This window comes from Triticum urartu, chromosome 6A, assembly GCF_056163025.1.
Source record: "Triticum urartu cultivar PI428250 chromosome 6A, HENAU_Tu73, whole genome shotgun sequence".
Taxonomy (NCBI): domain Eukaryota; kingdom Viridiplantae; phylum Streptophyta; class Magnoliopsida; order Poales; family Poaceae; genus Triticum; species Triticum urartu.
Genome location: NC_141878.1, coordinates 215,158,600 through 215,173,708, shown reverse-complemented (window position 1 = coordinate 215,173,708; position 15,109 = coordinate 215,158,600). Strand labels below are relative to the sequence as shown.

At 46.6% G+C, this 15,109-nt stretch overlaps 2 protein-coding genes and 1 long non-coding RNA gene across 4 annotated transcripts; 2 read left to right on the top strand and 1 right to left on the bottom strand.

Moving 5' to 3' along the window:
• Window positions 1-1,366: 1,366 nt before the first annotated feature.
• Window positions 1,367-6,880, top strand: LOC125512458 (putative histone deacetylase 19). 2 transcript variants are annotated; one of them, XM_048677553.2, is made up of 7 exons: window positions 1,367-2,014; window positions 3,296-3,736; window positions 3,891-4,121; window positions 5,793-5,887; window positions 5,999-6,062; window positions 6,397-6,474; window positions 6,606-6,880. In XM_048677553.2, exons 1-7 carry the CDS (start codon window positions 1,472-1,474, stop codon window positions 6,708-6,710), a joined length of 1,557 nt encoding a protein of 518 aa, XP_048533510.1. In that variant the 5' UTR covers window positions 1,367-1,471; the 3' UTR covers window positions 6,711-6,880. The 2 variants fall into 2 exon arrangements, with proteins under 2 accessions (XP_048533510.1, XP_048533508.1); XM_048677551.2 differs by having other exon boundaries at window positions 6,603-6,880.
• Window positions 6,881-7,326: 446 nt separating this feature from the next.
• On the bottom strand, window positions 7,327-14,818 carry LOC147964809 (uncharacterized). Its single transcript, XR_015607959.1, has 2 exons — window positions 11,796-14,818; window positions 7,327-10,675 (listed from the first exon to the last, which is right to left on the bottom strand). It is a non-coding gene; the product is annotated as an uncharacterized LOC147964809 (long non-coding RNA).
• On the top strand, window positions 7,597-11,556 carry LOC125512460 (receptor kinase-like protein Xa21). The gene is made up of 2 exons (XM_087527601.1): window positions 7,597-10,760; window positions 10,875-11,556. The coding sequence occupies exons 1-2, from the start codon at window positions 7,598-7,600 to the stop codon at window positions 11,246-11,248; spliced, it is 3,537 nt and encodes a 1,178-aa protein (XP_087383727.1). The 5' UTR covers window position 7,597; the 3' UTR covers window positions 11,249-11,556.
• Window positions 14,819-15,109: the final 291 nt, after the last annotated feature.

Below are 15,109 nucleotides of genomic sequence, written 5' to 3'. Positions count from 1 at the left end.
GTTAGGTGGCTCCTGATATTTGCTGATGCACGTTTGTGGTTGGACTGGTAGAGTTGGAATTGTAGCTTCTGTCGAATTGGATCAAGAATTTGAGAACAATGTCACATATATATTTAGTTAAGAATTAAGACAAGACTTCTAGGTTGTTGGAGCGTGTATCCTAATAATCCTATAATCATCTGATATATCCATGGACCGTGGTGTATTAAGACCACATTTGCTAATGAATTTTACTTTTATATGAATTTTCGTTGTACATGATAGATAGGCTTGGAAGTTTTTTTTTGTCTATTAGATAGTAGTGTTAAGGGCCCATTTTCTCAGTTCGCACAAGGCCTCTAGAATGTCAGGGCCGGCCCTGCTTACATGTGTATGTGATGAGAGTAGATGTGTGATTAGACTTGTCTTGAGTGTTTCCTCTTTGGTTTTTGAGTGTTTCTGTTGATTCCCTTCAAATTGTGAAAAATCGAACAACTTAGGTGCCCTACCCTACATCAATTTTGCTTTGGCGCACCCCTAGAAAAGTTTCTAGACTTTGATGCAGATTAAAGATGGGAATTAGAAGATACCCATGCAATAAAAAAATGTTAGACTGTTCTGATCTCTTATTTAATGCATTGGGAGATTATAAATTTAAATTAGTTTATCGTGGATGTATGAGAATACCTTTCAAAATTAATTTTAAGATTCATGTAAACTTTAGAAGGGTGTATAGAAGCAAAACTCGTCATAAATACCTTTATTCAACCTACTTATGTATGCCATGTCCTATTTCAATACGCATGCAATTGTGAAATTGAAAGAGAAAAAGGGCAAAAAAATAATTCAAGGCATCAGTTCACATTATCTGTTATAACAAAAAGTATTTTGGTGCCAAAAACTTTCTCTCTTATTCAGTAAAACTGTTTTTTAACACGGTATAGACGCAAGCGCTCATATATATGCGCATAAACTCATCCCTATAAACGCATACATGCATAAGCTAACCTTATAAGCGCCACAGAGAAACTTAGTCAGCATATTATCTTAACATTGACGAAGTCACCATAAGCACCTTGTAGTTGACGGGAATGTCGCCTTCCCTAAACGCGCGTCGTCGAAAATCCTGTAATAATTACAGAAAAATGCGAGTATCATAATTTGAACTTTAAAGAATATATCAGTGTCCTCCTAACTATCACGAGTTTGCCTCGGTAAAAACTGTTTTTGGATATCCGTTGAAGGGATGCTCTGAGAAAAGACGCAATAATTCATGAATCGTTTGGGCCCTCGCGAACATCGTATGGGGGAGGCTTCGATCGCTTTCTAGCCTGTTCCCCGATTCACCTCCCTCTCCCGCTCGTCCCTATTTTTCTCTCCTCTATTTCTGTTTTTTGTGCGCGTGACCTACCCTTCTGGCTCCCACACACAAACCCGCAAAAACAATCCATCCCCCAAAACCCCACCGCCCCGCGGCGGCGGCGGCGTCGCGATGGACCCTTCCTCGGCCGGCGCCGGCGGCAACTCGCTGCCGTCGGTCGGCCCCGACGGGCAGAAGCGGCGCGTGTGCTACTTCTACGACTCGGAGGTGGGCAACTACTACTACGGGCAGGGCCACCCGATGAAGCCGCACCGCATCCGCATGACCCACTCGCTGCTGGCGCAGTACGGCCTCCTCGACCAGATGCAGGTGCTGCGCCCCAACCCCGCCCGCGACCGCGACCTCTGCCGCTTCCACGCCGACGACTACATCTCCTTCCTCCGCTCCGTCACGCCCGAGACGCAGCAGGACCAGATCCGGGCCCTCAAGCGCTTCAACGTCGGCGAGGACTGCCCCGTCTTCGACGGCCTCTACAGCTTCTGCCAGACCTACGCGGGGGCCTCCGTCGGCGGCGCCGTCAAGCTCAACCACGGCCTTGACATCGCCATCAACTGGTCCGGGGGCCTGCACCACGCTAAGAAGTGCGAGGCCTCGGGGTTCTGCTACGTCAACGACATCGTACTCGCCATCCTCGAGCTCCTCAAGCACCACCAGGTGACCTTGCCCCGCCTTGCTCATGTCATTAGGTTTAATATTTTTAAATGGTTCGATTACATCCTCTCGTCTGTAATTGTTTCATCAAGTTAACTAGTGGTTTTTTGTTAACTTTCATCTACATTAGTTATGGAATTAACGATATTGGTTGAACAGATGATAAGGGGAAAGGGGTAAACTACCGGAATACCTCATATATGTTGATGCAATAAACTGTTTTTGCTACCTTTTATCCCAAGAGGCCCCAAATGAGACCATGTCATGTCATATGTCTGTATACTGTTAAATGGTACTCCCTCCGTTCCTAAATATAAGTCTTTTTAGACATTTTAAATGGAATACAACATACGGATGTATATAGACATATTTTAGAGTATAGATTCACTCATCTTGCTCTGTATGTAGTCACTTGTTGAAATCTCTAAAAAGACTTATATTTAGGAACGGAGGGAGTATATAGTTATTTTGAATGTAAATAGTGAGAGTGATTCGGTGGACCACCAAACCCTGATCCTACAATCATGGCACATGGCACCATATCATATTAGAGTATGCCTGTATACTCCAGGCAGAGAGAATATCAGTGGAAACCAAGTTACAAGGAAACCATGTTTGAAAGTTCTCAAATTCTCAAAACAATACATTATGTTAAGAGGCTATTGTTCTATTAGCATGTGAAATTCCAAGTTCAGACACAAATTCAGTACGAGGTATGAAAAAAAATCCAGCAATGAATCACTGTTCGGTGCTATTCATTGATGAATTATTATTTTCATGCCCTGTAAATGAATGTGTTTGAACTTGGAATTTTACAATCCGAAGAAGGTGCTCCGAATGCGGTGAAGGGGTGCTCCTTGCAGGCGCCGCAGCTCGTGATGCAGAGCATGTTGGGCGGGATGGATGGCTGCAACCATGGCTGGCGGGGCTGGGGGCAGGGCTAGGGCGTCACTGTTTTGGGCGGAGGGATCTGAGGCTGAGGAGATTGGGGGAGGAAGACAGAGGAGTTCCACGAAGGGTATGTCGAGGTGGTAACGTGAATCGTTACTGGTGGGTTGTGGGCGGAATGGGCCTTGTGCTGCGGGAACCAGACGTGTTTATTGGTATTAGATCGTGCTGTAATCTGATAGCGGACAAATAAACGCCAACCAAACACCTCCTCAGTGTCCTTGTTTCCTGACTTTTCCTCTTGCTACTAGAAATTTGGAAACCAGCCTGATGTTTCGTCCTTTTAGGTCAAGTTTTTTTTATTGTGCTATAATATAGTCTGTCTTATATTTGCAGCGAGTTCTATATGTCGATATTGATATCCACCATGGTGATGGAGTTGAGGAGGCATTCTACACGACAGACAGGGTTATGACAGTCTCTTTTCACAAGTTTGGGGATTATTTCCCAGGCACAGGGGATGTCCGTGATATTGGGCATTCAAAAGGAAAGTATTACTCCCTTAATGTCCCTCTGGATGATGGGATTGATGACGAAAGCTACCAGTCCCTGTTTAAGCCTATAATGGCCAAAGTTATGGAGGTTTTCCAGCCTGGTGCAGTTGTTCTTCAATGTGGCGCCGATTCATTATCTGGGGATAGGTTGGGCTGCTTCAATCTTTCGATCAGAGGTCATGCAGAATGCGTGAAGTACATGAGGTCTTTCAATGTTCCATTGTTGCTTCTTGGCGGTGGTGGCTATACCATAAGAAATGTTGCACGATGTTGGTGTTATGAGGTATGGTAAAAAAAAGCTTACTATCTTCTTTCCTTGGCCTCTTCTGCCACGCTTATGTTTGTAATTGTACCTATTGGAACTACATGTGTTTTTATTGCTTTGCATTTTGATGCCATCCTGTTTGTTTCATCTGGCACTTCTAAACTTTGTGCAGACAGGAGTTGCACTTGGCCAAGAGCTCGAGGATAAGATGCCTGTCAATGAGTACTATGAATACTTCGGTCCAGATTACACTCTTCATGTAGCACCAAGTAACATGGAGAACAAAAATACACGCTGCGAACTGGATAATATAAGAACCAAACTTCTTGACAATCTTTCAAAACTTCGACATGCCCCTAGCGTTCAGTTTCAAGAGCGACCTCCTGATACTGAGTTCCCTGAGGTGAGCAAGTGTTCTTGCATTATAAGAAGGAATTCAACTTCTGTACCCTTTTTTCTTTGCTCCAACAAAACATGATAAGAGGATGAGAAGTTTCTGATGTAGTCTTTGAAAATCTCCCTTCATTGCTAAAAAAAAACCTCCCTTCATGAGCACCATTTTATTCTCTGTTAAGCAGCAAGGAGGGATGGTGCCTACTAGTAGACACAAATTCCTGTAAATAGTATAATATTAGAATAAGAAACAGTTGCTAGCATTCTGTGGTACTATCTTCATATTAGTTTCAAGTTGATAAAATCTGGAAGACTGGAAAGATAATGGGATCAGGATGCCTTTTGTTTTTTTACAACTGATGAATTAGCACTTAATTTCCTATTTGTTGCTAAACTGCTCATACTCATGCTTTTTGTAACAAGGCAGATTACTTGATACAAGGGGTGTTTTCTATAATGCCATGATCTCTTATTTTCTTGATTCCATATGCTTGCTATGCTAGTCAATTGAGGTAGCCTGCCGGGATGGTACATGTCTGCTGTTGTCTTTGTTTTTTAGAAGCGCGTTGTTGTGATTTTTTTTCTTTCCTGTTTTATCTGTTCAAAATTTTCCAACTTCCATGTGCAGTTCATTTGATATGTTTGCATTTCCTGGTCTGTATTATTTGGTTAAAGGCATGGTTTTTGTTACAGCCTGTTTTCTCGTTTATTTCTACTACTACCTCTGTAAACAAATATAAGAGGTAAGTTTCTAAAACGCCTTATATTTGATTACAGAGGGGGTATATTTTATGCCACCACTACCTCAGCATTGAACCGTTTGTGCATACTTTGATCTTATTAGGTTATATTAAATAATGTTTGAACTTTGAGCTAACTTCTATATAGTGATGATGATTCGTGCCTTCGTGGTATGGCAGCCCGACTGTTTTATTCAGTGAAGTTTTGAATATGCCCAATTGAACACGTCCCCTTGTGCTAATTTCAAAGAAAGTCTAGACAGTGGACAGTAATAGTACTTCTGTTCGTAAATACGTGACTTCAGTGGCGGAGCTATACACGAACAAAACAGTGGCGTGGCCTGTCCAGCATAAGCCCAAAACAGCATAAGGGTAAAAGTTTTGGGCTCTCTTTGGCCTGGCCCGCCCAACATAATCCTTGTAGCCCTGCTGCTGCATGACTTAATAGAAAGCGCGCAGTCGAACTTTTCTAACTCTAACCACTAATATATAAACAACTACTCCCTCCGTCCCATAATATAAGAGCATTCAAAAACGCGCTTATATTATGGGACGGAGGGAGTATTTAGATGTGTAAGGCCAAAACAGTATGATTTGCTTTGTCATGAATAATAGATTCATCAGTATACTTGATAATTTTTACTAACATACAAACAAAAAGTTAACAGCCAAAGATGCGCGTTGGAGGCTGTGCAAATTTCTAAATTGTAATCCATTTCCAAGCAGATAAAGTGAACTATTTAGTTGGTTTGACCTTTTTTGTGCCCTTGTTACATCTAGATGAATATTGTTACCACTCTTTCTTAATGTGAGTGGCATCGGATATTCACCTACACAGTTGGATTATATTCCCTATCACCTATATTCCTGGTCATGCCTTGAAAGTGTATGGCAAGAACTGATTGCAATTTGGGTACTTTGCATGTGTTTATATTATGCAGCCGGATGAAGATGAAGAGGATCAGGATGAAAGGCATGATGACCCTGATTCTGATATGGAATTGGAGTATCACACACCTTTGGAAGACTCGGCGAGGTATTTATTTATTTTGTTGTGAGAGATGGAGAGATGGTATTTATTCCTGTGTCATTGTTCCATTAGTTCTGATGGCTATCCTGTGTGCGCCTCGTGAAATTTTTGTTATAGGAGAATCACTATTCAAGGTACAAGAGTTAAGAGAGAATCAGCTGGAGCTGAGACAAAAGACCAGGTACTTGACCACATCATTTTAGTCTTCATACAGACGAGTGATTTGTTCTTTTTCATGATCCACCATTTTGTTCACAGTTCCTTGATATAAAAAATCCTAGATAGAGTGAAAATTGCTTTCTCACCATGTAATACATGGTGTTGATGGAATATTTTTACTACGATGCATTGCAAAATTTCCACCGACTATTGTTTGCTCTTCCGATGTGCGTGAAAACTGAAGGGTGGCAAAGAGTGCCTTGTAATGTTGTTAAACTTGCATGATTGCATGCAACTTGTTCGGATTCCTTGGTGCTATGCATTATGCTAAATGTGCTCTTCTTTACCTTGTGCAGGATGGTAGCAGAGTAACAGGTGAACATAGAGGATCAGAACCTATGGCGGAAGACATCGGCCCCTCCAAGCAAGCTCATGTAAGTCGGCCTCCCTTTCTATTTGTGAACTGTGGTATAAGATCTCTAGTGTACACTCACTGCCCATGGCCAGGCTTATCTAACCAAATATTCCTTTTCTTGTTGTCCATGGTGCTCGTCGCCTGCAGCAGGTCGACGCCAATGCCATGGCCGTCGATGAGCCCGGAAATGTCAAGACCGAATCAGGAAGCTCTACCAAGTTGCCTGACCCACCAGCCATCTACCAGAAGCCATGATTGTAAGCATTCGGACCGTGCGGCTTCTTGCATGTGTTTTTGGCAGTAAAAAGACGAAGTGACGAGTGGTAGTCTCGAGTGTCTGACCCATGTATACATGTAGCATGGATTATTAAGCTGTAATATGTATAGTCGATTAAATGAGCCGCGAGGCAGAATTTTCTTGGCTACGTGTAACTTTTGTCTCCCAGCTTTCTACTTTGGTAATCTTTTCCCGGTAGGTTCCTGATATTTGGCTTGTTGCATTTTCCGTCCGTACCCTGGAGTAGTCACAAGGCAATGTTTTTCTCTAGCTCACCTTCTCTTGTCCTAATCTTCAAAGGAATAGTATGTGCTAGTGCATTTTTATATGTTTGGCACATAGAAAAATAAAATAAGAATCTGCATTTTGCATGCTTGCACGAACCAAAATAGCAATAACCTAGCTACATAAATAGCTGCTGTTGTGTGTTAGCTCTTCGCCCCCCCTTTTTTTGTGATTGCCTAATTCTTAGTTGACCTAGATTTATGCTTAATCTAAGCCGGCGAGTGAAGCGCTCGCCGGAGATTAGCATGTCACGATGAGCGAGCGCTAAGGAGAAGACGGCGATAGGATAGCGGTTGTGGGCAGGGTCAGTGTGAAAGGAAACATCGTCAAAAAGCGGCCACCAGCTTTTCATATCACTGACCTCGACTACTCATGGCTCATTGGCCCAGAGTCCTCAGAGAGACGAAACAAGCCACGGATCGCATCACGCTGCCGGTGGCCCCCGTACCAGAAAAATTCAACCCGCCGTTGCCAAACGACGACGACGCGTCGCCACCGGTGGCTACAGTTTGTTTATACGCAACACTCACCCGAGCCAAATCTCTCTCTCTCTCTCTATCTACCTCTCTGTCTCGCACGTATGCTCTCCGCCGCGTCCAGTCCACACTCCACAATCACTTTGCTTGCCACAGCACCGTCGGCCGGGGCGGCAACGGCAATGGCAATGGCAGCACTGTCCCTCCTCCTCGTCGCCGTCTTCTTCCTCGCGTGCTCCGTCGCCACTCACGCGCTGCCCGGCGCACCGGAGCCCGATGCCGCCAGCGCCGCGGATTACAACGCGCTGCTCTCCTTCAGGTCGCTCGTGAGGGGCGACCCGACACGGGCCCTGGCGTCATGGATGAGCAGCAGCGCCCACGACGGGCCCGCGCCGCCGCCGTGCCAGTGGCGCGGTGTGTCCTGCGGCATGAGGGGCCGCCGCCGCGGCCGCGTCGTCGCGCTGGACCTCCCCGGGCTCGGCCTTCTCGGCACGCTCACCCCGGCGCTGGCCAACCTCACGCACCTGAGGCGGCTCCACCTCCCCGGCAACCGCCTCCAGGGCGCGCTGCCGCCGGAGCTCGGCCGCCTGCGCGAGCTCAGCCACCTCAACCTCAGCGGCAACGCCATCGGGGGCCTCCTCCCGCCGTCGCTCTCCCTGTGCAGGCGGCTCAGGACCGTCCTGCTCCACACCAACAAGCTTCAGGGGCACATCCCGCCGGAGCTGTTGGGCTCGCTTCGGAGCCTCGAGGTGCTCAACCTCGGCCAGAACAGGCTCACAGGAAGCATCCCTTCCGGCGTCGGCGGCCTCGTCAACCTCAAGCTGCTGGTCCTGGAGTTCAACAACCTGACAGGAGAGATCCCATGGCAGGTCGGCAGCCTCGCCAGCCTCGTCGGCCTCGGCCTCGCGTCCAACCAGCTGTCAGGCTCCATCCCGGCCTCGCTGGGGAACCTGTCGGCGCTAACCGCCCTCACCGCCTTCTCGAACCGGCTGTCAGGGAGCATACCCTCCTCATTACAGGGCCTGTCATCCCTCAGCACGCTCCATTTGGAAGACAACCACCTCGGCGGAACCATACCTTCTTGGCTAGGCAACCTCTCGTCACTGGCATCCTTAAACCTCCAGAGCAATGGCTTTGTGGGGCGCATCCCGGAGTCTATAGGGAACCTTGGGTTGCTTGAAGCCGTTTCGTTCGCGGAGAACAAGCTTGTCGGCAAGATACCGGACGCCATTGGGAACCTCCATGCCCTCGCTGAGCTTTACCTGGACAACAATGAGCTACAAGGCCCTCTGCCACTCTCATTGTTCAACCTCTCCTCTCTTGAGATGTTCAACGTCCAGCACAACAACCTCACCGGGGGCTTTCCGCTCGACATGGGCGACACGATGACGAGTCTCCAGTCCTTTCTTGTGTCTGATAACCAGTTTCATGGCGTGATCCCGCCGTCCTTGTTCAATGCTTCCATGCTACAGATGGTTCAGACAGTAAACAACTTCCTGTCGGGAACGATCCCTCGGTGCCTGGGGGCTCGCCAGGAGATGCTCTCTGTGGTGAACTTTGCGGGGAATCAGCTTGAAGCAACCAACGATGCTGAATGGGGCTTCCTTACTAGTCTGACCAACTGCAGCAATATGATATTAGTGGATGTTAGCGAAAACAAGCTCCAAGGTGTGCTACCGAAATCAATCGGCAATTTGTCGACACAGATGGAGTTTCTTGGCATTGCATCCAACAGCATAGCAGGGACGATAACCGAAACAATAGGGAACTTCATCAACTTGGATGAACTTGACATGGAAAATAATCTTCTCCAGGGCACCATCCTAGCATCTCTCGGCAAGCTTAAGAAGTTGAATCGGTTATCTCTGTCAAATAACAACTTGTCAGGATCTATCCCAGTGGCTCTTGGAAATCTTACAAAGCTTACAACCCTTCTGCTTAATACTAATGCGCTCAGTGGAGCCATCCCTTCTGCTCTCAGCAACTGTCCTTTAGAGGAGCTGGATCTTTCTTACAACGATCTTTCCGGCCCAACACCTAAGGAACTCTTCCTCATCTCAAGCTTGTCGAGTTCCATGTATCTTGCACATAATTCACTGACTGGGACTTTGCCTTCAGAAGTGGGAAATCTCAGGAATCTAGGTGAACTTGATCTCTCTGACAATATGATTTCAGGAAAGATTCCTACCAATATTGGGGAGTGTCGAAGCTTACAGTACCTCAATTTATCTGGGAACCATCTCGACGCGACGATTCCGCTGTCACTAGGACAGTTACGGGGCCTCGTAGTGCTTGATCTTTCTCGGAATAATTTATCTGGGAGCATTCCTGAGTTCCTCGGTACCATGAAAGGTCTTGCTAGTTTAAATCTCTCTTCCAATGATTTTGAAGGTGAAGTTCCGAAAGACGGAATATTCCTCAATTCAGCTGCAACCTCGGTCATGGGAAACAGTGCTCTGTGTGGTGGGATCCCTCAACTCAAGTTGAAAATGTGCTCCAGTCCCACTAAAAGGAGAATATCTTCAAAGCTTCTCATGATTATCGCAGCAGGCGCCGGAATTCTGTTGGTCATACTATCCGCAATGTTCGTGTTATGTAAAAGAAGCAAGCTTAGAAGAGCAAAGCCACAGATAACTCTCCCCAATGACAAATACATAAGAGTTTCTTATGCTGAATTGGTCAAGGCAACAGATGGTTTCACATCCGAAAACCTCATTGGGGTGGGCAGCTTTGGTGCAGTGTACAAGGGAAGAATGGAAATCTCTGGCCAACAAGTGATGGTGGCAGTGAAGGTACTCAACCTGCAACATGCTGGCGCATCCCGAAGTTTCGATGCGGAATGTGAGGCTTTGAGATGTATCCGCCATCGGAACCTTGTGAAGGTTATAACAGTGTGCTCAAGTATTGACACTCGAGGTGGCGACTTCAAGGCTCTTGTGTTTGAGTTTCTGCCAAATGGAAATCTAGACCAGTGGCTACACAAGCATCTCGAGGAAGATAACGAACCCAAGATGCTAGATCTCATTCAGAGACTCCAGATTGCCATGCACGTGGCTTCTGCGCTTGACTATTTGCATCATCAGAAGCCGTTTCCAATTGTTCACTGTGACCTCAAGCCAAGCAATATTCTCCTCGACAACAACATGGTTGCCCATGTCGGTGATTTTGGGCTTGCAAGGTTCCTACATGACGAACATAATGACAAGTCAGAGACACCAACTAGTAGTCAAACCGCAATAAGAGGAACAATTGGTTATGTGGCTCCAGGTGAGCATAGTTCTACTCTCAACTATTGTAGTATTGTTGCATTTGATTTTTCACATTTTACCCTCCATCCAAGGAAGCACTTAGTATCAAATTTGCCACGTTTGTTAATTTCAGAATATGGACTTGGCAATGAAGCTTCAATCCATGGTGATGTGTACAGCTACGGTATACTGCTGCTCGAGATGTTCACCGGTAAAAGACCCACAAGTTCTGAATTCGGAGAAGTGCTTAGCCTTCATAAGCACGTACAAATGGCACTGCCAGACCAAGCGGCTACTGTCATCGACCAAGACCTATTAAAAGCAGAAAGTAATGGCAAAGGGACAGAAGGGGGGTATCAGAGCAGTGAAGACATGAGAATTAGTTGCATCGTCTCAATTCTGCAGGTTGGAATTTCATGCTCCAAGGAGACGCCAACTGAACGCATTCAAATTGGAGATGCATTGAGAGAGTTGCAGATAATCAGAGATAAGTTTTACGCGCATTAGTGATCTCCTTGGTGAATTGGCAAAATATAGCCAAGGCATACTGAAGCATGCTTGTGAGGATCATGCATGTTTTCTGCTTTAAGCAATGGTTTTAGAATCCGATTCGATAGAAAATGAGAAAATATGTTTCCTTTTATTCTAACTCGAAAAAGCTAGTCGTTTTAACTCTGTACTAAGACGCTGAAAGCTGAAGAGCCTCCACCAGAGGCATTTTAAGGAGTCAACAACAATTCTCTTGATTTTTTAGTGTTGACAGGAAAGTAAAGAAATTTCAGATAAGGAACTGAAGAAACTTAACTTACAATTAAGCAGCGCGCACTTGGGTGCGGTGTCAATCTCACTGTCTCAGGATGAGGTGGATCTGGTGGATGCGGATGGACCCACTTTTTTTTTAACTTTTATTAGAATATTGTTGCAGATTTTATCCCAACCAGTACAAATACCGTTTTACATATGAGGAATACGCATGAAAAAACACATGAGGCTTATCGCAAGCTGAAAGTAAATGCCTCTAATGAAGCTAGGCTGACTAAGCAGTAAGTCTAACCATACTTTCCACGTAAGGTATTACGTTGAAGAAGAAGATATCCTGGCCATGAGGCTCGAAGGTGCCAGCTCTACGACGCTGGTATCTCAGAGCTCCCAACTCGCACACCTCCGTCAGCTCAGCCGTGCGCAGCCCGTAGCGGTAGATGCTACCCTCGGGTAGAACTCCCTAGCCATGGCCGGGGTGTGGAATCGTCGAATTCAGAGAAGGAGACGTGGATAGGAAGGAAGAACCCAAGAAGGAGGTTCGATTACAGGAGGAAGAAGATAAGGTTTGCTCAATACATTCTTTTCTCCTCTCTCACGACTGCCTCACGACTACTTGTACTGTAGCCACCACACGGCACACACGCCTACAGTCGCCTACAGTCGGCCTACAGCATACCCGGCCCACTTACACTCAGCCCATACACAGGGAATGTAGCATGCCCCTCCTCTTGAAAACAGCGTGCCCTCACGCTGATGCCAGCTCCGGCAGAGCACTCGACCACTCCCAGGTAGCCATGGTTAATGGAAGACCACTCCAAGCAATTTTGTACTGGCGCCGTGTTCCCCCACCAAATCGGACGAGCCTTGACTGGAGTACCTGCACCGGTCTGGATGCTTGAGTCGCCACCGCCGCATACTGCAGACTGTCGCCAGTGTCGGTACCTGCAACTGGTGGATCAGCTGGTTTAAGCAATGACACATGCACGACGGGATGAATCTTGCTTGATGGTGGGAGCGCCAGGAGGTAGGACACTGCGCCCACTCTAGCAAGCACCTGATACGGTCCAAAGAACTTGAATCCAAGCTTATGATTGGAGCGCCGTGATACCGATTGCTGCATGTAAGGCTGAAGTTTCAGGAAAACCCAATCACCGGGGTGAAACACTCTGTCTGAGCGATGCTTATCCTCCTGCATCTTCATCCTGGACTGCGCTCGCAGCAAGTGATCCCGAATCAACGCTGTCATAGAGCTACGCTCCGCTAACCAGCTCGAGAGATCACTAGAAGTAGAACTCTGCAGATTGGAAATACCCAGATGACGCGGAAGATAGCCATACAGTACCTGAAAGGGAGTAGCACCCAACGCCGAATGATAGTTGGTGTTATACCAATACTCTGCCTGAGGGAGCCAGTGTGCCCACTTCTTAGGTGCCGACTGAACCATACACCGCAGGAACGTTTTCAAACACTGATTGAGCTTCTTGGTTTGGCCGTCAGTCTCAGGATGATTGGCAGTGCTCATATTCATTTTAGTGTCTGACAACCTACACAACTCTTGCCAAACTGTGCTGGTGAAGAGAGGGTCTTGATCAGTGATCAGTACCTGAGGTAACCCATGGAGTTTATACACATTGTCTAGATACAATTGAGCAACTGTTAGGGCCGTGAAGGGATGGGCCAGAGGAATAAAGTGACCATATTTGCTGAATTTGTCAATTACCACCAAAATAGTGTCATAAGACTTGCTTTTGGGAAGTCCAGAGATGAAATCCATACTCACCATGTTCCAGGCTTCCTTAGGCACCGGTAAGGGACTAAGCAACCCAGGTTTCTTGATATATTCAGACTTGGCTTGCTGACAAATGGTGCATCTTTTGACATAGTCCTGAATATGTTGCTTCATGGCAGGCCAGGAAAACAAAGCCTTAATTCTGTGATATGTGGCCTGAAAACCTGAATGCCCACCCACTCCACTGGCATGTAAAGAGAGCATAATAGCCTGATGGGCCTCCTTGTTATTGCCCAACCATACTCTATCATGATGTCTGATGATACCATGCACCAATGTAAACCCCTTGTCATTAGATCCTTTGAGGCTCAACTCAGACAGTAACTCCTTGGCCTGCTGATCTTGCAAATATCCTTCGGCTACAGTGTCCAACCATTGAGGGGTACCAAAAGTCATGGAATGAAGTGTAGCAGACTCAGGCACTCTGGACAAGGAATCTGCTGCAGTATTTTCCTTTTCCTTTGTAACACCCACGGTGCGGCTATATCTCCCACGTGTCGGAGCACGACTTAGAGGCATAACCGCATTGTAGGCATGTCACAAGAGGGGTAACCTTTACACATCCCATGTACTGAATAAGGAAAAGGTACAGAGTTGGCTTACAATCGCCACTTCACACAATACATAAATATAACATTACATCAACCAGATACAATCAAGGTCCGACTACGGAACCAAAATAAAAGAAGACTACCCCTAATGCAAAAGATCCCCGATCGCCCCAACTAGGCTCCACTACCGATCAACGGGAAACGGAACAACATAACGAACACGATCTTCATTGAGCTCCTCCTTGAGCTTGATTGCGTCACCTGCACGGTATCATCGGCACCTGCAAACTGGTTTTGGAAGTAATATGTGAGTCACGGGGACTCAGCAATCTCACACCCTTGCGATCAAGACTATTTAAGCTTATGGGTAGGTAAAAGGTATGTGAGGTGGAGTTGCAGCAAGCACTAGCATATATGGTGGCTAACTTACGCAAATGAGAGCGAGAAGAGGAGCAAAGGACGGTCGTGAACTAGAAGTGATCAAGAAGTGATCCTGAAACGACTTACGCTCAAGCATAACTCCAACGCTGTGTCCACTTCCCGGACTCCGTCGGAGAGAGACCATCACGGCTACACACGCGGTTGATGCATTTTAATAAGTTAAGTTTCAGGTTTTCTACAACCGGACATTAACAAATTCCCATCTGCCCATAACCGTGGGCACGGCTTTCGAAAGTTCAAAACCCTGCAGGGGTGTCCCAACTTACCCCATCACAAGCTCTCACGGTCAACGGAGGATATTCCTTCTTGCAGGAAGACCCGATCAGTCTCGGAATCCCAGTTACAAGACATTTCGACAATGGTAAGACAAGACCAGCAAGAGCGCCCGATGCGCCGACATCCCGATAGGAACTGCACATATCTCGTTCTCAGGGCAACACCGGATGAGCACTCCGTACAACTAAAACCAGCCCTCAAGTTTCCCCGAGGTGGCGCCGCAAAGAACTCTAGTTCGGACCAACACTTAGACAAGCACTGGCCCGAGGGTGGGGGGGGGGGGCTTAAAATAAAGATGACCCTCGAGAGAGCAACCCCCAAGGGAAAAGTAGGTGGTGGTGAGGCAAATGGTAAAACCAAGGCTGGGCCTTGCTGGAGGAGTTTTATTCAAAGCGAACTGTCAAGGGGTCCCCATAACACCCAACCGTGTAAGGAACGCAAAATCAAGGAACATAACACTGGTATGACGGAAACTAGGGCGGCAAGAGTGAAACAAAACACCAGGCATAAGGCCGAGCCTTCCACCCTTTACCAAGTATATAGATGCAT